This window comes from Balaenoptera borealis, assembly GCF_965194805.1.
Source record: "Balaenoptera borealis genome assembly, chromosome: 8".
Classification (NCBI taxonomy): Eukaryota; Metazoa; Chordata; class Mammalia; order Artiodactyla; family Balaenopteridae; genus Balaenoptera; species Balaenoptera borealis.
Genome location: NC_138865.1, coordinates 111,560,504 through 111,582,361, shown reverse-complemented (window position 1 = coordinate 111,582,361; position 21,858 = coordinate 111,560,504). Strand labels below are relative to the sequence as shown.

The 21,858-nt window shown below is 51.3% G+C and overlaps 1 protein-coding gene across 3 annotated transcripts in view; it reads right to left on the bottom strand.

Annotated features, from left to right (window-relative positions):
- Positions 1–6,060: 6,060 nt before the first annotated feature.
- The window catches only part of LHX2 (LIM homeobox 2), a 31,661-nt gene continuing 15,863 nt past the window's right edge, over positions 6,061–21,858 (bottom strand). For all 3 annotated transcript variants that reach the window (XM_082401780.1, XM_082401778.1, XM_082401779.1), the window contains exons 4-5: positions 16,370–16,575; positions 6,061–6,396 (exon numbers count right to left, since the gene is read on the bottom strand). In XM_082401780.1, coding sequence (XP_082257906.1) covers positions 6,109–6,396; positions 16,370–16,575 — 494 coding nt within the window. In that variant the 3' untranslated portion in view covers positions 6,061–6,108. The remainder of the gene's footprint in view (positions 6,397–16,369; positions 16,576–21,858) is intronic.

Here is a 21,858-nt window from a genome sequence, read left to right as displayed (position 1 = left end):
TGCTCTTGGAATAAAGATACAGGCAAGCTGCCTGGAAAGCCCATGGCCATGTCTCCAGCCCCAACTCCCACCATTCTGGCCCTTGCTCTGAAATCTCCAGTCATACTAGCTACCTTTGAGTGCCTTGGACCTACTGGGCTCAGGGCCTTTGCACATGCTGTTACTCTTTCTTCTCCCCCTCCCCCTCCCACTTGCTGAGTTAATTCCCACTCACTTACCTGATCTCTCAGTGACACCTTCCTCCAGGAAGTTGTCCTTTCCCTCACCTGTGTGTATGGTCTCACATACACCTCATCACATACATCATTAGTTACTTTTGAGGCTATTTGACATTTGTATCCCCCACAAGACTCCGAGTTCCATAAGGGCAGGGACCGTCTTATTCACTGGTATCCCTGGTGACCAGCACAGGACATGGCTCTCAATAAATGTCCTTTAGCAAGATGAACTGCTGCTTACTGGCTGGGTACCCTTAGGTTAGCCCCTTCCCCTCTCTGAGCTTACACTGCTCATCCCTAAAATGAAGGGGCCAGGTGGGTAGTCCCCAACTCAGGCTGCCTATCAGAATCCCTGATTTTAAAAAGATGCACAGGTAATCATCATCATCATCATCATCATCGAATTGGGAGTGGAGAGTGGGTGGAGGTATGGATGTTACAAGAATGAGTGAACGCTGATCCCTATAGAAGCTGGGCAATGAGTACATAGGGGTTCATTATACTTTTCTGTTTACTTCATTGATGTTTGAAATTTTCCATAATAAAAAGCTTTGTGTAAGATACACCAACCTGGGCTCCCCCGCAGTGGGGGTATTTTAGAAAAGCTGCTGGTTCTGAGGAAGCTAGTTCTGAAGCACAGGTCTGGCTAGAGGCTCTCCAAGGCAGCTTCCATCTCCAAAGAATTTTCAGTGATTCTCTCCTGCCCACATGAGTGCCGCTCACTGCTGGAAAAATCCTACACCCTGAGCACCCTCCTGCCCTCTCCCTGGATCCCCCTGTGGCGTCAAACACCACCAGGTCAGTCGCCTGATCTTCCAACTCAAAAAGTTTCCCAAAACATCCACCCCTGTTAGGACCCTCTTCTGGGCTCCCTCTGCCTCTTGAACCTCCAGGCCAGCTGCACAAGACCCCAGGATGGGCCGGAATTGTCTAAGTGCCCCCAGCCACAGTGCCTGGCCCGGTGGATGGACTGATAGGTGCTAGCTGAATTTCTAGAACTGCAATGAAAATCTCTTTGTGGCCCCCAAGCTGTGTGATCCTGAGCAAATGACCCCTCCTTGGCTTCCTTCTCTGTGAAATGGAATGACACGCCCTGCCTCATGATGCTGTGGGAAGAGCTCAGTGAGATAATGAGCATAAAGGCATGGCAAGTTGTGTAGGACTTCCATCCCATGCAGAGCCGGACTCTCCTTCCTTGGGGCTCCTGTAAGCCCCCGGGCTTCCCTCATGCTGACAGTGTCTGGCTGTTGACGTGTCTGTCTCCCAGAAAGCCTGGGAGCCAGAGGGAGGGGCTGTTGGCCAAATTATCTCCACGTCCCCAGACCTCGATGCCCAGCACTGGGCCATGGAGAAAGGGAGGAAGAGAGGAGGGGGAAGATGGAAAGGAAGATATGAAGGGCCCACTGGCCCTCCTAGAGTCCCCAGGGGCCAGAGGATCCAGGGCGGCCCCTCCCTGGGGCCTCAGCTGGCGGATGAAGCCTGGAGGTGTTCACTCTTGCCAGCAGAACACACAAGCCGTAGCGGCCAACACTTCCTCTCCAGGAAGCTGGTTCTGCCATGTGGGACTCCAACCTGAGTACAGGGTGGGGAAGGGGGCCTGCTTGGTTGTATCCTGGGCCTGCAGCCCAGGAAAGAACAGGGGGATCAGAGTCATCTTCCCAAGGCCCCCAGGGCCAAGCTCCAGCTGGTATTCAAGGCTGTCCATGAACTGAACCTGACCCACCTCCACAGGAGCACCCCCAGCCATTAAATTACTCTCCACTCCCCACTGTTCTCTGTATCCTCTTGCCTGTGCCCAGGCTGTGTCCTCGCCAGGAATTCTCACCCTGCTCCCCTCCTCCACCCAGTCACCTTTGGTTCATCCAAGATCCCAACTCACATAACATCTCCTTGGAGTCTCTCCCAACTTCTTGGGACAATTCCTCACCCCTCCCCTCATATTTAGTCAAACACGAATATAGCATGTATACATTCTCTCGTGGAATCCTAACAGTCCTCCTACAAGGCGGATAGCGTTGGCCCCATTTTACAGATTAAGATACTGAGGTTCAGAGTGGCTAAGTACCTTGCCAAAATTCTTGCAAGGCAGAGAAGACTGGAAGGTCTCTTCCATCTGCCCCAGGCCTCCCCTCTCTAGGGAAAAGGAGAGTTCATAGGATGAGACAGGACAGGGGACAGTCACTGTCAAAACCTCAGCCCCTGCAAACTGCCTAATGCCAGGCCTGGGTATAGGTCCCCAGAACCAGGAGGCTCTCCATGTTCACAGCAGGTTGGAGACCAAAAGGTTTTGGTGATGGTCCCTTGGTCCCCTCTGGAGCCAGCATGCAGGGAGGTGGCAACACTGCCCCAGAGTCTCAGGTAGCAATGATGACAGCATCTTCTCCCTCCCTCCCATCACCAGGGGACACAGCTGGGCTGGCAGCCTAAGCCCAGCCTCAGCCCCTGCCCCACCGAGCGCCTGCTTTCCAGTCTGAGTCTCTGTTTATTTCTGCTGTCCTTTTGGTGCCACCTTCTCCCTCTCTGAGTGTCACTCTTCACCAGTTCAAAACGACCATCTCTATTCCTCTCGCTCTGTCTCTCTGTCAAGGTCTCTCTCAGCCTCTGAGTCTGTCCCAGGATCTCCCTTTATCTCTGAGTCTTCGCAATCTCCATCGGCTTTTCTCTCCATCTTGTCATCTCTCCACCTGTGACTTTGTCTCTTAACCTGGATCCCTGTCTCTTGTCTCTCTGCCTCTTCACTGCTCTGTGGCTGTTCTCTCTCTTTCCATCTCTCTTTCCCTGTCTACTGCGGATCTGCCTCTCCGCCCCTCTGCCCTGTATCTTTGTCCCCATTGTCATCTCTGTCTGTTTCTGCGTCTGTGCGTATCTTTGTCGCTGTCCCTTTCTGCCTCTGTGTCTCACTCTTGCTCTGCCTCTCTCCCCATCTCCCGTCTCCGTCACTCTCTCTGAGTGTCTCACTCTGTGTGTGGTGCTCTCAGTCTGGACTCAGGGGAGAGCAGTGCCTTCCCCACAGCACCCCCATCCCTGGCCCAACAGCAGGCCCTGCTTCCAAAGTTGCTCCCATGTAGAGGGCGGGGGACCCCTGGGCATCATTCCAGGGCCTGCTCCCTCTGGGTGGCAGTGCTGACAGACAAGATAGGGATCGGACTCAGGTCTGCCCAGGCCTGAGCAAGGGGCACAGCCGGGTTACGTGGGGGTGTCTGGGTGCCTGCAAATGTTTGCACGTGTGCACATCTGGGTTTGTATGCGGGTCTCCCTGTGTGGGGTGCTCTGGGTGTCTGTCTGGGTATATCTGTGAGCGTCTGGGCCTGTTTATGTCTGTCTGCTAGATTTGTGCACGTGCGTCTTTGTGTGGGGCTGTCTGGGTGTGAGCACATTAGCCTGTGGGTCTATCCATCCAGTAGAGCCTCAAGAGTGTACCTGTGTGTGTCTGTGGGTCCCTGGAAGTACCTGGAGTCAGGCTGTATCTGTGCGGTTGTCCACGGGCCAGGCCCTCTGCTTGCATTCTCTTACCTAGTCATCAAGGAGGTATAGATTCTGTTACCCTATTTGACAGATAGAAAAGTTGAGGCTCTTAACCCACATGCTTGGATGTGTGACTACAGATGTGTCTGCTTGAGTTTGAGAGCTTGGCCTCTGGAGACAGACCTGGTTCAAACCCTGGCTCCTCTACCACTAGCTGCCTGACCCCAGGCAGCTAGTGGTTAATCTTGGGCAATCCTGAATTCATTCAGCAAAAATGTATCAATCAAAACCAGATAAAACTAATCCATGGTGCTACAAGTCAGAATAGGAGCTACCTTGGGAGGGGTTGACAGGGAGGGGGCCCAAGGGAGACTTCGGGGTGCTGTAAATGTCCTGTATCTTGATCTGGGTGGTGGTTACACGGGTGTGTTCATTTGGAAAACAGCAATCAAGCTGTTCATTTCAGAAATGCGCCCTTTATGCACATTATACATCAATATAAAAGTTTACCAAAAATTTATTGAGCTCTTACTATTTGCCAGGCATTAAATAGCAATAGAAACAATAGTGTTTGTGTGTGTATGTAACATTTCAGAAAGTGAGTCACTTCAGGCTTTACATACTTTCAACCCATTCCTGCCCTACTCCCTTTCCCCACATGGTCCCAATCATGATGGCAGGAGGAGGAAGGGAGAGGGACCGCAGTTCTGGGCTGGATTGCTGCCCTGCCCAATCTTGCCTGGCTGTTTTCTCCTCAAAGCAGCTATGATCTTCCCTCTGGGTTTTCAAATTGGTGGGCCACTGTAGGGCATTTTGCTAGACGACGGCTGGCATTCGATCAAGCTGGTAACAGAGTACCCTGCAGTAGGGCTCAGGGCAAGAAATGAGGGGGTGTAAGATGCTCAGTGGACAGACATCACACCTGCTTGATGCATCCAGCAATGACAGGCAGTGCCTGGATACACACATTCCTGCTCTCCACCTGCAAGGTCCTGATGTGTCACTTGTCATTCCATAAAATATATTGAGCTCCTACATGCCAGGCCCTCCACTGGGCCCTTCAACACACCTCACTTCACCCTCACTACAACTGCCATGTAAAGGTCACGACTGTCACCTTCCAGCTGAGGAAACTGGGGCCTGGAGAGGTGAAATGACTTCCTTCAGCTCACACTGCTCAACAGCAGAGATTCCAACCTCATTCTGCCTGGCTCTCATCCTCCATCCTCTCTGGATGCATCTTTTCTCTGGGTTTCTGAGGTTACCTGAAGCTTTAGTAAAGGAACCAAATTCATCTGGTTTTGCCCTCTTGGAAGATTTTGAAACTTTGTGTCTTATATTAGGAAAACTCGAGCTTACGCTGCCCTTTGGTGACAGCGTTCACTCCTCATGGGGAAAGGCCTCCCTCATTGCCTGACATACCCTTCCAGCCCAGAGAAGAGCAGAAGAGGCAGGTGTAATGACCTTTGAGCTTTGTCAAAGGATCCAACAGGGCGTGCTTATTTAATATTTGAAAGAACACATGCATGAATGAATGGTATTTTGCTTACATGCTCCCCACTTAGCACATAGCACACGTGCTAAGATGATCTCTTGTCTGTCTCTGCCTCCACTCTAAATTCCTTAAGGGCAAGGACTGTGTCTACTTCATCTCTGGATCCCAACAAGCAGCCCAAAGTCTGGCACAAAAGAGGGTCCCCGCAAATATTATAAATATTTATAAACTATTATAAATAAATATTATGAATAGGGGAAGACCTTGGAATTGATCTCTGGGCTTCAGTAAGACTCTTAAGTCCTGTGAATTTGGCACACCTCTAAACAGCAGTGGCACCAGCTAGTTTCAATAAGTGGTTTTATTACTGGTTAGATTTTACAAATTCTGATATTTGAACAGACTTCCACCTTAAAATTCTAAAACAACAAAGCGACTGTTGGAGGGGGTTTGATTTTTTTTCCTTTTTTTTTTTTTTCTTTTTTAGGACTATTCAAAGTAACAAACTTTTTTTTTTTTTTTTTTTTTACATTTTTGCTCTGGTCATAAATATACAGAGAGAAAAAGAGGGAGAGAAAAATGAACAAGTCATCCAAAGTATGGAGATAAAACAGTATTCCTAAGGCACGTGGCAGTCTTTGAAAATACAGAAGCTCTAGCCAACTTAAATTATTTGTTGTTTTTCCTCGCTCAGTCCACAAAACTGTACAGTGACACAAATGTTGTGTTGCAGATAGATCTTCCAAGTAATTCCACTCCACACCGCTGTGTCAGCAAGGGGCGTAGTTATTTTCTTCCTCATTTTCCAGGCGAGATCCTAAAATGTGGTTAGTTGCTCAAAGCCTCTATTTTAAAATACACTTGGAATTCAACTAAAGATAATTTCTTTTTTAAAGAAATTGTGGGGCGGGGGCGGGGGGCCGAGAATCATTAGAAAAGGTTGGTAAGAGTCGTTTGCGAGGGGCTGTGAGGCTCGTGGCCCTCCAGGTTGCCAGGCACAGAAGTTAAGACGGACGTCACAGTCGGCAGGGTGGGGCTAGTCAAGTCTGTGAGGGTGGTGGGCGTGCTGGAGGGGCTGAGCGAGGCGTTGGACAGCTCCGAGGCCGGTCCCGACGGCGTCCCCGTCTGCAGCGCCGCCTCCGTCGACTTGTCCACGCCAGTGTTTTCCTGCCGTAAAAGGTTGCGCCTGAACTTGGCCCGGGCGTTCTGAAACCAGACCTGCGTTGGGGAGAGGGAAGGGCTGGTCAGAGGAAGGCGGGCAGGACGAGGAGAAGAAGGGCAGAGCATGCCCCCGGACTGTTTAACTCAGAGATGCCAATCGGTGTTCTGCCGGAATGCGGGGGTGGGGGGGGGGGGACGGGGGACAGGGGGCGGGGGGCGTGTATTAAAAAGTTGGGCTGGGGCTTCCCTGGTGGCGCAGTGGTTGAGAGTCTGCCTGCCAGTGCAGGGGACACGGGTTCGAGCCCTGGTCTGGGAAGATCCCACATGCCGCGGAGCGGCTGGGCCCGTGAGCCACAATTGCTGAGCCTGCGCGTCTGGAGCCTGTGCTCCGCAACGAGAGAGGCCGCGATAGTGAGAGGCCCGCGCACCGCGATGAAGAGTGGCCCCCGCTTGCCACAACTGGAGAAAGCCCTCGCAGAGAAACGAAGACCCAACACAGCCATAAATAAAATTAAAAAAAAAAAAAAAAAAAAGTTGGGCTGGCAATATTTTGTTTTGTATTTTTATTGTTAATACAATAAAAATGTCCTTTCCTCGAATTGCCTGTTACTGGGTTTCCCCTTCTGTTAGAAGGTTCTCAAATATTGTAGCCACTAGCCGCATGTGGCCACCCAGCACTTGAAATGTGGCTAGCCCGAAGATGGCTGGTCTATAGGTGAGAACCACATCAGATTTGAAGGAAGTAGAATATCTCGATGGTAATTTTTATTTTGATTACATGTTGAAATGACAATATATTGGACATATGGGGCCAAACAGGATATATCCTTAAAATTAATTTTACAGGTTTCTTTTTGCTTTTTTAATGTGGCTACTGGAAAGTTTTCAATGTAAAATTACATATGTGGCTCACATAGTATTTCTATTCTGTTCTGGGAGATTCACACAAACCAAATCTCGATCATTTTTCACCATGGTTGAGAGGTTCATTTTTTTGGCAGTCGCCTTTAAGCGGGCAAGAGATCCCACAAATTCTTGTGGGTACCATTTTTCAAGTTTTTCATGGCAAGTCTGGTAAATACCAGAACGATGTAAAGAACACACAGGAGTCAGTCAATAAAGAGTCACTAAGAGGAAGAAAAAGACGCAGCTCCTAATCCCCACCACTATCTGCTGGAGAAGCCGCCAGCATCCTGGACCACTGGGTTTCAGGTCTCAGGGCGGAGTGGACAGAATGGGAAGAGCTGCCCGACGAAAGATTCCCTCTCCCGACCTGCCATGTCCCAGTATCCTTTACGAGGGAGCTGGGGTGGGGGGCCCAGTTACTGAGCTCGGTGTGAAAAGAATGCCCAAGAGAGAGAATAAGGGTTTGCTTTCATTTTCCCTTGAGCACTGACACACGCATACATCCGCACCCACACCACTGCACACAAGCCTGTACACACGAAGCATCGATACTTATCTACACAGCACCCCCCAGCCAGTATGCCCACCCATCCAACTGCACAGAGAGATCCCGCTGTACCCCAAGGTCCTCAAAGTACTTTGGGAGAAGCCAAGAAAATCTGGGGGGAGGAGGGCTGGGGGCTGGGGTGGGAGGTTGTATCTCCCAGAGAAAAAAGCCCAAAGGGCAGGGCCCCTTCCCTTCCCTTTGTGTGAAGAAAACACTCGCCGGAAGCCTCCCGATAAAACAGAGGGCCTTGGGGAACTGAACAGATTCTAGGGTGTCCAGCTGCATCTTTCCAGGTGCGCCTGCATCTCCTGTCTTCCTAGTGTCTCAGACAAGGATCGGAAGGGCCAGCCCTCGGCCCCACCCTCCCCTGGGGACCACCCCAGCTACAGGGGCCTGCAGCCTCAAATCCTCTTTTTGATGGCCTGATACAACTTGGGCTCAATTAAAAAGCACAGCCTTGGGGCTTCCCTGGTGGCGCAGTGGTTGAGAATCTGCCTGCCAATGCAGGAGACACGGGTTCGAGCCCTGGTCTGGGAAGATCCCACATGCCATGGAGCAACTAGGTCCGTGAGCCACAACTACTAAGCCTGCGTGTCTGGAGCCTGTGCTCCGCAACAAGAGAGGCCGCGACAGTGAGAGGCCTGTGCACCACAATGAAGAGTGGCCCCCGCTCGCCGCAACTAGAGAAAGCCCCCGCACAGAAACGAAGACCCAACACTGCCAAAAATAAATAAATAAATAAATAAATTTATTAAAAAAAAAAAAAGATCCCAGGAGAATTAAAAAAAAAAAAAAAAAAAAGCACAGCCTTTAGAATCCTGGAGTAAGGAAGGAGACGCAGACCCTGTGAAGTCGGGAAACAAAGCTCTTTCCCGCTGGATCTTTCCAGGAAGAAAGCACATTTTCCCTGGCCTTTGCCCAAAGCAAGCCCATCACCTCTTCTGGGGGCTTGCAAATAAGTACAGTGCTTCTAAGACCAGCCTCGAGGCACTTCTTGTGATGGGGGCTCCTTCCCCGCCCGGCCTGCAGAAATCTACAGAGGTGGGACTCTGTGTCCGTCTGGCCCAGAGAATGACCGATGGAGAAAATGATGGAGAAAGCCCCCAGAGACCCTCAGAGAGAAGAGGCGACTTCCCCAAAGTAACACTGCAGATTGGGGACGAGGAAGGCTGGAGCCGTGACGCTCTTGCCACCGTCCTGTCCTGAGCATGTGTGGCCCTGTGAGCGTCCTGTGGGCCTGACTCTCCAAGTGGTAGCAGGAGCGGGAAGCCCCGGGGGCAGTGCATCGCCCATCGGTCCGGGGTTCCAAGCCCTTGGGAAGGGCTGGAACCAGTTAGTTGCTGGCTGTTTGCTATTTCTCTGGCGTTGCCCCTAATAAAGGTTTGTAAACAATGACACCATCTTCCACAACTGCCTTCTCTGCTTTACTGAATCTGAGGTGCTGGGAATCTGGTGGATGAAAGTCAACAACTCAACTAAAAGCCAGATGCTGCGGAGGTTTGTGTGGAGTTTGTTTCTCACCTTAAGCCAGGCATCACCAGAATTCTCCTGGGTATTTCAAAAAAAAATCCCCTCCCAAGAGGTTGTTGGGACAGGGACCTTGTCTAAGTCATCTTTATATCCTGGGGATATGGCAGAGGGACTGGCAAAGATTAAGAATCAGTCACATGCATTGAGTTAATAGTAATACTAACAGATAATATGTACAGACCTCTTCATGCCGGGCACCCGGCCATCCTCTAACATGCACGGTCACAGGTTATCTCCATGACAGGCCAAGTAGGGAGGTACTATCATTATCCCCACTTTATAGATTTAAAACCAGAGAGGCTTGGAGAGGTAAAGTCACTTGCCCAAGGTCACACAGAGGCCAAACTGAGATTAGGATCCAGGATTATCTGCCATAAAAAGTCCATGCTTTCCCTACTACATGATCCAGAGTGAGTCAGTGAATGAATGAATGAATGAATGAATGAGTGAATAAACACAGAAGCAACTACGATGTGGTGGAAAGAGCACAGGCTGTAGCTTCCAGCTCTGGTTCTGCCACTGACCAATCAAGTGACCTCTGCTAGTCCCTTACCTCTGGGTCTGCCTCAGTTTCCCTACCTGTACAACAAGGGGGTTGGACCACACCATATGATCTCTATGGCCTCTTGGGGTGCTGACAGGCTGCGATTCTCTGGCAGCTGCAACAAGGAAGATGATCTGCTCTACCCACCCATCTTCTTAAACTGACAGCCCTCTCTCTTCATCTCCAGGGAGTGCCTCAGTCAGGTGCCCAGGGGATCCCCAGCAGGTCCTGGGTGGAGGAGGAAGCCCACATGGTTACACGGCTCCTCCTCAGACACCCCCTGGCACCGAAGGCTGAGCTTTGCCTTGCAAATCCCCTTCCCCAGGATTCCTTCATCAAGGAGACCAGGAGGGCCAGTGGGAAACCCACTCTGCCCCACAGATCCCCTCCAGGGCCACTAAGGAAACCAGCCAAAAGACAAACGCTTCAAGCCCAAAAATGTCCACTGGTAGTTTCTTTTTATGACATCAAAACCAATGGCTGCATCCAAAGCATCAGACCAGATGGGACAAGTGGAAGTCACGACAGAGCCACTCCACGCAGTCGCAGAGGAAATGTCTTGTGATGAATGTTATGTGAGGAAAAAGAAGAATAACAAAATGACATCCTCTGGTATTGCAACTTCATAAAGCAAATAATAACGATGAATATTATTCACTCAGAAGGCAACGTCTAAGCAAAGTTCTAAGGATTTTACACATATGAACTCCTGTTAGTGCCTTACAAGGTCAGCACTGATACTATCGTCAGGTGAGCAGACTGAGGCCCAGAGCCCAGCCAAAAACACAGAGATGAGATGTGCATCCCAGCAAGCTGGGCCCACGCCCCTACCCACTACTTAACTTCCAAACTGCACACCTGGATTACTGGTTTCCTGTGTCTTCATATGGGTAATTTTCCCCCCTGGTTTTCTAACCTGCCTGTATGGTGGTTCTATTATTTTATAAACTTTAAAAAAAGTTTTCTTTAAAGAATAAAAAATAAGGAGCAGTGGACTGGATATCAGGACCCCTTGGTTCCAGTTCCAGGGCTACAACTACTTTGCTCCGGGGCCTTGAACAAGTCACTCCACCTCTCTGGGCTTCAGTTTCCTCTCTTCTAAACGGAGAGATTTGGGCCAAATCACCTATGAAATTCCATCCAACTTCAACCATCCGTGACTAGATCAAACACTCTGTACAGCCCTGTGCAAATGACATGCAGAACAATGCTCACTCTCCCCTTTTACAGGTGGGGAAGCTGAGGCTCAATGAACTGAAGTCCTAGTTTAAACCTCACCTCCTCAGGGAAGCCACTCCTGACCACCTCCCTCCCCAGGTCAGGTCCCCGTGTTTATGCTCTCGTTTCACCCCTATATTTTTCCATCCTAGCACTTCTTCTATTTTATTTTTGTCAAGAGTTAAATAAGGTTTCTGTGGCCAAATACACTTGGGAAATGTTGGACTAGACAAAGTTGAATCTCTTCAAGATTTCTCAATGCCTGTATTAATGCCAGTGTGCTCTGATCTCTAAGAGAAGGACGCAGTCAATCTTTGGCATTTCCCAAACTTATTTGGCCCTGGAATCATTTAAAGATATTTTTACTATGAGATATTTCAAATATACAGAAAAATATAGAGGTCAATCTTATCACCATTTTAATTATTTATACAGTACCTTGCTGGACATTGTCTCCCCTGTGGACTGTACATTCCAGCCAGGCCTGTTCACTGCCAGGGTCACCCCTGAATCCTCAGTACCTCATGCCCCGCCCAGAACATGGCAGGTCAGTGTATTTGTTGAAGTGAGTGAACGGAGGAAAGCTAGTGTCCTCAGTTCTTGAGTTCTCACATAGGTTAATGATGACTAACTGGTCATCTGAAGAATGCTTTTAAACTGCTGGTTGTTAAAATGTATTTTCCTTCAAGTCACACCGGGAACCCCTAAGGAGACGTTCACCCATCCAACCAGCCCCTTCCCCAGCCTAGGGCACCTTAATGTTCTGCCTTCCTAATCCTTCCCCAGGAAGGAAGAGAGGCAATGCAGAGGCGCATGGATGTGCTGAGCAATGCTCTCCAAGAACTGGTAAAGCTTAATGTCTTAATGGACTTCAGTCCAAGGGGCCATTCTGTCTCCCGGTCACCTTGCCCACTGGTGACAAGTGAGTACTGTGATTGTCATGCTGCTGCTGCTGGTGACAATTTTGAGCACTTTTTACGCCCCTAGGGCTTTACAACAGAATGCCTGCTTTCCTACCAAGACATGGCATCTATGACTCACTCCTCCCCTTGTCCCCCATCTGTCCTGCTGCGTTCGGCAGCTAGATCCAAGGGGAGTGGGTGCTGAGAATCACAATCCCTACACTGTGCCATATTGGAAAGAGCTGTGGAATCAGACCAATCTGGGCTTGACTCCTCCTATCACTTATTAGCTGTGAGACTCAGTGCAAGGGTTTTAGCCTCTCTGAACCTCAGTTTCCTCATCTGCAAAATGAAGATAATTAAAATTTTTAAATGTGTGCAAAAGGGGATGGTAGACTGAACCTTACTAGGTAAATGTGTACGAAATTAATATGTATTGAGTCCCTCATATATACTTTATATATTACACTTTATGTCATCTTACTTACTCCTTGCAACCACCTAGTGAGGCACTGTTATCATCCCCATTTTATAGCTGAAGCTCAGGGAGGTTAAGTCACTTGCTCATGACCATTCAGAGAGTAAGTGGGAGGGCTGAGTCTGGACCTCGTATCAGCTCCAAATTCCAGCAGGGATACTGCATCCCGGGCCTGCCATGTTGATGCTTATGCATTACAGATTCAGTAACAGCCTAGAATCCCTAGACACACACACACACACACACACACACAACCTACATCATCCACTTCTGGGAACACAGCCTCAACCTTAACCTGCCCCGCCCTGCAGACTCTCTCCGCAGGGTCGAGGTGGACCACAACCTGCAGGGGGCACCCAAGGCCTAGCACAATTAAGCTTGTGTAGTCAGTGATGAGAAGCCATTTCATGGGCACCTACTTTGTCTACTTTGTACCACCAGGCACCATGCTGGAGCCTTCCCATTCATTGTCTCAGTCCTCAGGAATCCTCAAGGTACAAACTATTATTATCTCCACTTCAAAGACAAGGAATTGGGCTCTGAGAGAAGTTAAAGTGCCCAAATCACATTGTTGTTATGTCAGAAAGGACTTTAATCTATATGTTACCTTCCAAAGCCACACCACCAGCTGCCTCGCCCCAAACTGCCCCCATCCCATCTCCCCCAGCTGGCCCATCAGTAGTCAGAACACCTGGGAGAGAGCCCCACCCTGCCAATGCCTGGCTCCTGTGTCCTCACGTAAATCACTTCATCTCACTAGTTCTTAAGCTTCTCATCTGTAAAATGGGGAGGAAAATATTAAGGTAAGGAAGATGAGTGGCTGGAAAGACAATGCTTTGCAAACTGCTGCATAATCATGAGCTGCTGTGCTGTTAGGGAACACTAAGCATTTGTGCAGGAGATTGGGAGGTCTGGGAGGAGGGAGAACAGGGGTCTGATGTGTCCTGTGGGTATGACTGCCCTCACCCCAACAACGTACAGGCCATAAATGATACTCACACTCAGAGGCTGCCACTGCTGGGTTGGCTTAGAGGAGAAAGAGCAATGCCCACTGATCAGATGTGCCTGGATTTGGATCCAGCTCTGCTACTTACCAGCAAAGTGTGACTTGGGGCAAGTGGAAATCATTTGGACCTCAATGTTCTCATCTGTACAGTGGAGGAGAAGGGATCATGACGCCTGATAGTGAGGACTCAATGAGCAAATGTACTTCATGAGTCTTTCAACACATAGTAGACACATAGTAGAGCACTCAAACATTTATTGATTAGTGCTTCTATCAGTGATTCTCTCTCTCAACTAGTCCCATGCCCAGGCTTTTCTGAGTCCCCATGGTGGAGAGGGAATGCAGGTGTGAACAGCCCTGGCTCAGGATTTTAGGGGAGGAAGGGCAAGTCTAGACCCAGGTCACACAGATGAACCCTTCCTCACACACAGGGTAGGTAGTTGATCTCTCCCCTGGTCTCCCATAGAAACTCCCTCCCGACTGATCACACTATGGGAAAACCGATTGTGGGTCTGTCTCGACACCTAATAGGTGAATTTCGTCAGGGCCAGGACTGTGGATCATTCACCTCTGTGTCTCCAGGGCCTGGTGCCAATAGCTATTTGGTCAGATGAAAGAATGAGAGATAACTGCTGGAAATCCAATGTGTTCCTAAATCAAGCTTCCTGCCTTACCAAGGCCAGCAGAGATCAGCTCCCCACTCCAGATTCAGACCCAACCATGGACATTTACTCTTTATTTCACTTAATCTGGATAACTGGCGAGGTATGTGCCCTAATGGTGCCCATTTTACAGATGAGAAAGCTATGGCTCAGAGAGGGTAACTAATTTGTGCAAGACACACTGCCGGTGAGTAGAGGGGCAGAACGGAACCCAGCTCTGCCTGACTTCAAGCCCCTGTTCCTGCCCCTGCCTGCTCTTAGGGCTTTTTTCACGGATCCCTCTCCCCCCACCAACTCACCATAAGGGCATCTAGAGAGAGGAAGGACTACTAACCAGAGAAAAGGCGGCAACCACAGATCCTCCGTCCAAATTCGCCCAGGGCTGAGGAACAGAGGGGGCGCCAAGGAGAGTCGCCCGACCTAATCCCCAAAAGGAAAAGTCGGAGGAAAACGGACCAGCGGGATCTGAAACCCCAAAGGGCCGCCTCTTCTCGAGCCCTGGTCACAAGGACCTTGGGCAAAACGGATCCCTAACAGGAGGGGCGGGGCCCGCGCGGAGCTCCAGGGCGGGGGGCGGGCCCAGAGAGGCGCATCGGTGTTTCATTGGCGGACCCTCAGCTCCCTCCGCCACGTCACTGAGCCCGCGCGAGACCAAGCTGCGCCAGCCCCGTCGCGGGGCGCCGGGCTGGCAGCCGGGCCCAGCCGGCCTGGGGGCCCGGACTCCAGGCTTCCCGGAGATCTGCGGACCCTCGCCCGCGTCACAGTCCCATCCCGCCACCGCTGTCACCTCCAAGATGCTTTTTTAAAAGTTCTAACAGACTCGCAAGAAAACTTAGGGTGGATCCACAGCCTTCGGTGTCGTCACCATCACCCTCACCCACTCGGTGTCGCCGCCCACCCCTGGGCCCTCAGTCCTCAAAGACTTGGGGCTAGGGGGTCGGTCGGACTGGCCTGCACTCAAACCCCAGCACCACTCCTCCTGCTGTGGGACCATAGTCAACTCACTTCATCTCCCGATTTTCTTACCCAAAAATGTGCATTGTCATCCCTACAGTCACACGTTCTGAGGAATAAATTGGTTAAACTAGCTATAAAGGGAGATATTCTCCCACCTTATCATTGTACAGATGGGGAAACTGAAGTCCAGCCACCAGAATAATTGTTTATACTAGTTAATATCAGTTAACTGATTAATCTAGTTAATGTTATCCTAGCTACCATCCACTGAGCGGTTGTCAGCTACTGTGATGGGCACTTACGTTATCTCAATTGCTCCTCCAATAAGCCTTCAGTGTAATTTCTTGTGCCCATTTCATATATAAGGAAACAGGCTCAGAGGAGTTAGGTGACTTGCCCAGGACCATGAAACGAGTAAGAGGAGGAGCTGAAGATTTAAAAAGTGGTGACCCAAGGCTCTGCCACAAGTTTGGGTCATACAGGCAGCTGGGATGCCTGTATCCCCAAATGGGGTTCTTAACATTTTGGGGGTGGTGGACAGACCCTTAGGAAATCTGGTGAAAGCTCTGGATCCTCTCTATCAAGAAAGCACCCTCATACAAGTGCAATGCTGCTTGTTTTCAGAGGCACCCATCTACTTCCATCCAGGGGATCTGCCCTAATCCCTCTCCCTTACAAACCTTGCTTCTGGGAGAGTCTGAGAAACAACAAAGAAACAGAAGGTAAATCTAGAGAGAGACAGGAAAAAAAAAAAAGAGAGAGAGAGAGAGAGAGAGAGAAACTAGAGAGAGCAAGTGAGGAGCAAGAAGCAGAAGGAGCAAACGGCTAACAGCAGGTGCCTTGGACGGGCATCCTGGTTTAAGGGGCCAAGGTTGCTGGTGGGGGGGTGGGGGGAAGCTCTGGTTTAACTGAAATGCTTGAACCTTTTACAACATGAACATATTTGAGTGTCACTTGGGTAATAAATAGCAACTAAGAATTGCTTACAAGAAAGAAAAGAGACTGAGTGTGTAGACAAAGAGGACAGAGGGACACACAGACACAAAACAGAAACACTGAGGGACAAAACTTGAAGGAGAGAAGACAAAGTTAGAATGGAAAAAAAAATATTGAAATACAGCTAGAGATAGACTGAAGAGATGGAGAAAGAGAACAGAGAAAGATAAAGAGATAGGCGGACGTAGAGTGGAAGGTCCTTCCAAGGCCCACGGCCATTGTGGGATTCCACCCCAGGTCCTGACGCCACAGATGCCCCCACCCCTAGCCCTGGCCCGGCTGACCTGGAGGACCCGCTTGGTGAGGCCCGTCTTTTGCGCGAGCTGCTTCAAATCCTTGGCGTCGGGGTTGTGGTTAATGGCAAAGTAAGACTTCATGGTCCGAAGCTGGTGGTGCTTGAAGGAGGTGCGCATGCGCTTCGTCTTCTGGCTGCTCGGGTACGGCTGGTCGCGGTCCAGGTGCTCCGCATCGTTCTCATTGCAGCTCAGGGCTGGGGAAGGAACGCAGAGGCAGCAGGTGAACCTCCTGGCCCGGACCCCAACAACACTGCCAAGTCCACACCCACCCCACGCTTCGCCAAATGTTTCTAGCCTCAGGACCACACGGCAGGTGCCGCACCCCACTGAGATGGAGATATTATCCCATTTTATAGATTTACAGGGGAGTTTGAGGTTGAGAGAGCCATCTGCCCAGGGTCACTCAGCTAGGAAATGCTGGATTCAAACCCAGCTCTAGGAGAATCCAAAAACCATTCTGAGCCATCATGTTACAATAATAATAGTAATAATAACAACAACAGCTACAACTTGTCAATGACATTCAACTCCACAAGATGTGCTAAAGGGCTTTACATGCACAGTTTCATCCTCAAAACAACCCTTTGAGCCAAGCATTATTTCCCCCTTTTTACAGATATTGAAACTGAGGCTCCGAAAGGGAAGTCACTTGACTGCAGACGGCAGGCCCATGATCTTCCCGTTTCTCCCTGCACTCCCTAAGGAGGAATGCAGTCTCCAGTCTCCCCTGCCCCTTTCCCCCACACAGTGTCTGGCGCAGGCACCTGGAAGTCACAGACTTCAACTCACTTTCCATACCCTCCACTCACTTTCATTTCTCCCTCATCAGTTCCTACAACCAAAGGTACTGCACGATCCCTTAGCCCTGGGCCGCAGGCACTGGGTCGAAGGTTGGAAACTGTATTTTGTAGCTTAATCCTCACCACTGCCCTATGAGGCAGTTGTTTCCCAGTTTGACAAATGAGGTGAATGAGGCAGGGAGGTTAAGCGATCTTTGGAAATCTCATGGAGTGGCAGAGTTCTAACCAAAAGGGAAGGAAGCTGGAGGAAGAAATTAACATGTATGCCACACCCAGGGTATGCCTTTGGCTCTACATACCTGGGGGGAGGGGGGCTTCACTACTGCTCCAAGAGGTGGCTACTGCTATTCACCCCATTTTAGAGATGAGGAAACTAATGCTAAGGGAAATAAAGCCACACCATTGCTTACGGCTGAGCCTAGATTCAACACTGCAGTGCTTGCCTCCTTGCTGTTTCTTTCCCCTACACCACAAAGGCAGGCAAAGATGAAGCATGACTCTTTGGGGAGCCCGTCCCCATCCAGAAGGGGCCCAGCTGGGCCTGTCAATGCCTGGAAGGCACTGGGGTTGGGGACAGGGATGGAAAACTTGGGCCTCAGAAAGTTGCTTAGCAACCTGGTGGCTGATGGGGACACACAGGACCCCTCTCCAAGATCCCCTCAATACATCCTGAGCCATCCCACACGTAAGGTCTTACTTTGGGGAATGCCTCATAGGAGATTAATTCATTCCCCCTAAAGTGGGCAACTGGGAATATATCTCCTGTCTCATCACATGCCCATAATAGCGCTGCAGATTTAGCAAATAAAAATACAGGCTGTCCAGTTAAATTTGAATTTCAGATAAACAATGAACAATTTTTTAGTATGATGTCTCAAATATTGCATGGGACATACCTATACTGAAAACTGATTCGTTGTTTGCCTAAAATTCAAATATTGCATGGTATACACTCATACTAAAAAATTATTCATTGTTTATTTAAAATTCAAATGTTGTATGGGATACACTTACACTAAAAAAATTTACTTGTCGTTTACCCAAAATTCAAATTTAACTGGGAGCCCTGCATTATATCTGGCAATACTACCTCAGAAGTACTCCTGCTCTCCTGGTGACCTACTCCTCCCCTGCCCAAGTGAGGAGTGGTCCCTTGCAGAAAACATTCACAAGATGCTGGTCTTGTCCCTAACCTAGGAGTTGTCAGCAAGTGGCTACACCTCCTAAGGGCTCCTCCCATAGGCACCCAGGCACCCAAGTCCTCCAGCCGGGCTACTCCCACTGAGAGCGCTCAGAGTGAAGAACGGGGATCCAGCAATTTAAAGGGGATCACAGAATGACTGCAAATGGGATCCATGGAAACTGCCCTGCCCCCGCTGTGGGGAGCAACCCTCTTCTTGCCCCTAGTCCCCAGCTCCACAGGAGTGGGGGGGCAGGCCTCCCCACAGGGGATCTCTGGGCCCATTCCTCCGCCCAGCCCCTGCCTGGGCCTTGCTGCTGTTAATGAGCTCCATGGGGACCCTGGCGCCCCACGAACCCAAGGGACATGCCCTGAGTGAGGCCTAGATGGGGGGAGGTGGTTTAGGGGAGGGAGAAAGAAAGGGCAGAGAAAGGAAAGAAAGAGACAGATGTAGAAAGACAGAGAGAATGGAGAGAAAAGGAGAGATGGTAGGGAGGGAAAATGGACAGAGCCAGGAAAAAAAAAAGAAGAGGCAGAGGAAAAGAAAGCAGTGGATATGGAGAGAACCAGAGAGAGACAGCTACAAAGACAGAAAGAAACCAGGAGAGACACAGAAAGAGCCTGAGGGGACAGCAAGGCCCGGAAATAGTAGGGATGTTGTGTGGTGGAGGGTCCAGGCCAAGGAACTGAATCCCAGGTCTCAGGGAGACTGGGTCCCTGCGGGGTGGCTTTTTCGAAGCTGTTACAGGCTGGGGAGTGGTGAAAACGGGAAAGGGGGAAAAGGAGAGGAGGGCAGAAAAGGAGTCGGCCCAAGGCAGGGAGGCCGAGGCCAGGCAGCGGCTGGGGCAGGGGGCTGCGCTGGGGGCAAAGAGGCTGTTGAGTCCAGATTTGGTCGGTGCCCCAGGCCCCGCACTCTCGCCCCCAGCTCCCCAGACGGATCGCGGTTCCCCAGGATCGGGTCCGGGGAGGAGCAAGGGGACGAGGGGAGGGGGAGGACCAAGCTTTCTCTCTCCTTTTTTTTTTTTTTCCTCTCAATTAGGCCGATTCAATGGAGCTAAAGAGCTCGTAAAATCATGAATAATTTACTCGTGATCTGTTATTAACCCATCGGGTTTCGAGCTCTTGTCGCTGGGACTGAACCTGTAATCAAATCTGACTTCGCCTCATTTTACTAAAGACTAGATTGTAGGTTCAATTGTCTAAATAATGGATTGGAATCAAATCAGTAATTATGCCGCCAGGCACACACACACACAGAAAGCTGGGGCTGGGGGAGGCCCGGGCATCCGGCCGGTCAGCGCGGGACTCCCGTGGCCGCGGCGCGCAAACCCGGGCGCAAAGCGTGCGGCCCGGGCCCTTCACGGTCTCCGGCGGCCTTGTCCGCGACCCCGGCCGGCGGGCAGCCACGCTCCGGGGTGGGGTAGGTTTCAGTTCCGCCTCCGGGACCTGGGCTGCGCTCTCGTCCCAGAGGGGCAGCCAGAGGAGGACCGCCGCGGCCATCGCCCCGGAAGGACTTTCCGACCCTGCGGCCCCGCCGCTCTGACTGCCCTTCCCTAAGCGAAGGGCCGGGCGCACCGACGGCGCCCCCTCACCACTCTGCCCGAGCTCACCGCGCTGTAGTGAGGTGCCGCCGCTCCTCCACCGGACTGTCCCCCACAGCGATGGGCTTTGCAGGGGGTCCGTGTGGCTGGGCCCCTGGGTGCGGGACACTCAGACAAACAAGCTCGAGTCCTCACAGTAAGAATCACGCACACAACGCACACACACACTTGCCCGGACACACCCCCGAAATCTCACCCTCCACGGGGCCCTCTTTCCAGTCCCAGCGACCCCACGGCCCACACTGCAGCCATTTCTCTCCTGCCAGCGCCGGGAGGGGAGGGAGGGGGACAGCAGCCAGACCGGGGGAGGCCTGGCCGGGCAGGAGCGGCCAGGGAGGCTCCCCCTTTTCCCAACCTAGTCCCGGGAGCCCCGCGTAAGCGAGCCGCAAAGCCACCGGCGGCACGCAGTGCGCGGTTAAGCCCGGGCCAAGGCCAGAGACGTGAGCGTCGAGAGAGGAAGAGACAGGAACAGAGAAACGGGAGACGCACGCAGAGAGAGAAAGTGGAGCCTAGAGAGCCGAAAGGAAAAAAAAGGAAGAGAGGGACCAAAGAGAAAATGACGAGATGATATGCGTGGGGAAGTCTCGTAGAGATGCCAGCTCCTCTGAAACTCAGCCTCCAGACACATCTTGCTCGGTGCGGCGCGGCCTCGCCAGGGAAGGCGGCGGAGCAGCAAAAAGCACAAATACACCTCGGTACCTCCTACCTTTCAGTTGCAAACCCGGCTGCGAACCTGTCTGCCCGGGAAAACATAATCCCACTCCCAACCACCGCGCGCCCTGTGGCCCAGCCCGCCTGCTGCTTCCTACTGGAGGCCGACCCCACTTGATAAATAGACCGGCTTTGTTTTGGGGGACCTGATCTGGACTCAGTGTGGTCTATTCAGGGTGGTGGGTGACGAGGGATGGAAGTTTTGGAGAGCCGCATCTCTGGTAGAGCCTTCAACAGATATTAAATCCGCCTCGAAGACCTGGCCGCAGCCACCTCACCATTTACCAGACTGGGGGCTGTATTTTCCTCCCAGCTCCGCACACCAAGACACACATGCCCCACCATCACCCAACAAGCAACTTCGTTGGAGCGAACAGGGGATCCCCACCCGCCTCTCATCCCCTCCCCGCCCCCCGCCCCGAGCCAGCTCAGATTTTTAAAGATCAAAATAATCCTGACTTCTTCCCCACCACAGCCCTCTCTGCACAGTTCAGTGTTTTTGTTTTGTTTTGTTTCCACTTGTGCATTAGACTAAGGGGAAAAGGAGGAAGAAAACAAAGTCTCCGAATCCAATTCTGTCGCAGACGAAATAAAGAAAGTAATTGCAAATAAACTCTATCAAGTTCAGAAGCCCGGGGAGTCATAAACCTTTCCCGGCCTTGCAGACTTTGGGCAGATGTTAATGGTTCAATGTGCCAGGCCTCAGAACCTCCGCAGCTGTCCTGAGCGCGGAGGGACGCGGGAGGGGGCAGAGCCTCTCCCGGAACAACCCGGGGTTCAAAGATGCCGGAAATGCGAAACAAGCCCTCCACCCTACCCCGGCGCAAGGCCAGGCCTACTGGGTCCCAACCCGGGGCGCCGGCTTTGGAGGGTCGCGGCTCTCATCCCAGCGCCCCGCTGTCACCCGGAACTCGGAGGAAGAACCCCGGAGGAAAACCGAGACCTGGCGGAGCAGGAAGATCGGGTGGGACACTACGACCCGCTTTTTCTCAAAGGCTCCTGGGCCCAAGTTTCCCGAGCCTGCCGCACTCAGGACACTTCGCATGACCCCGGCCGCAGGCCAGGCCAAGCTCGGTGCCTGAGGCCACAGCCTGTCCTTTCTCTTGGGACCCCCACCGCTCTGCTTCGCTCATCCATCGCCCCAGATCCTCTCCCTCAGCCACGACAACCTAGAGCCTGTTTGGT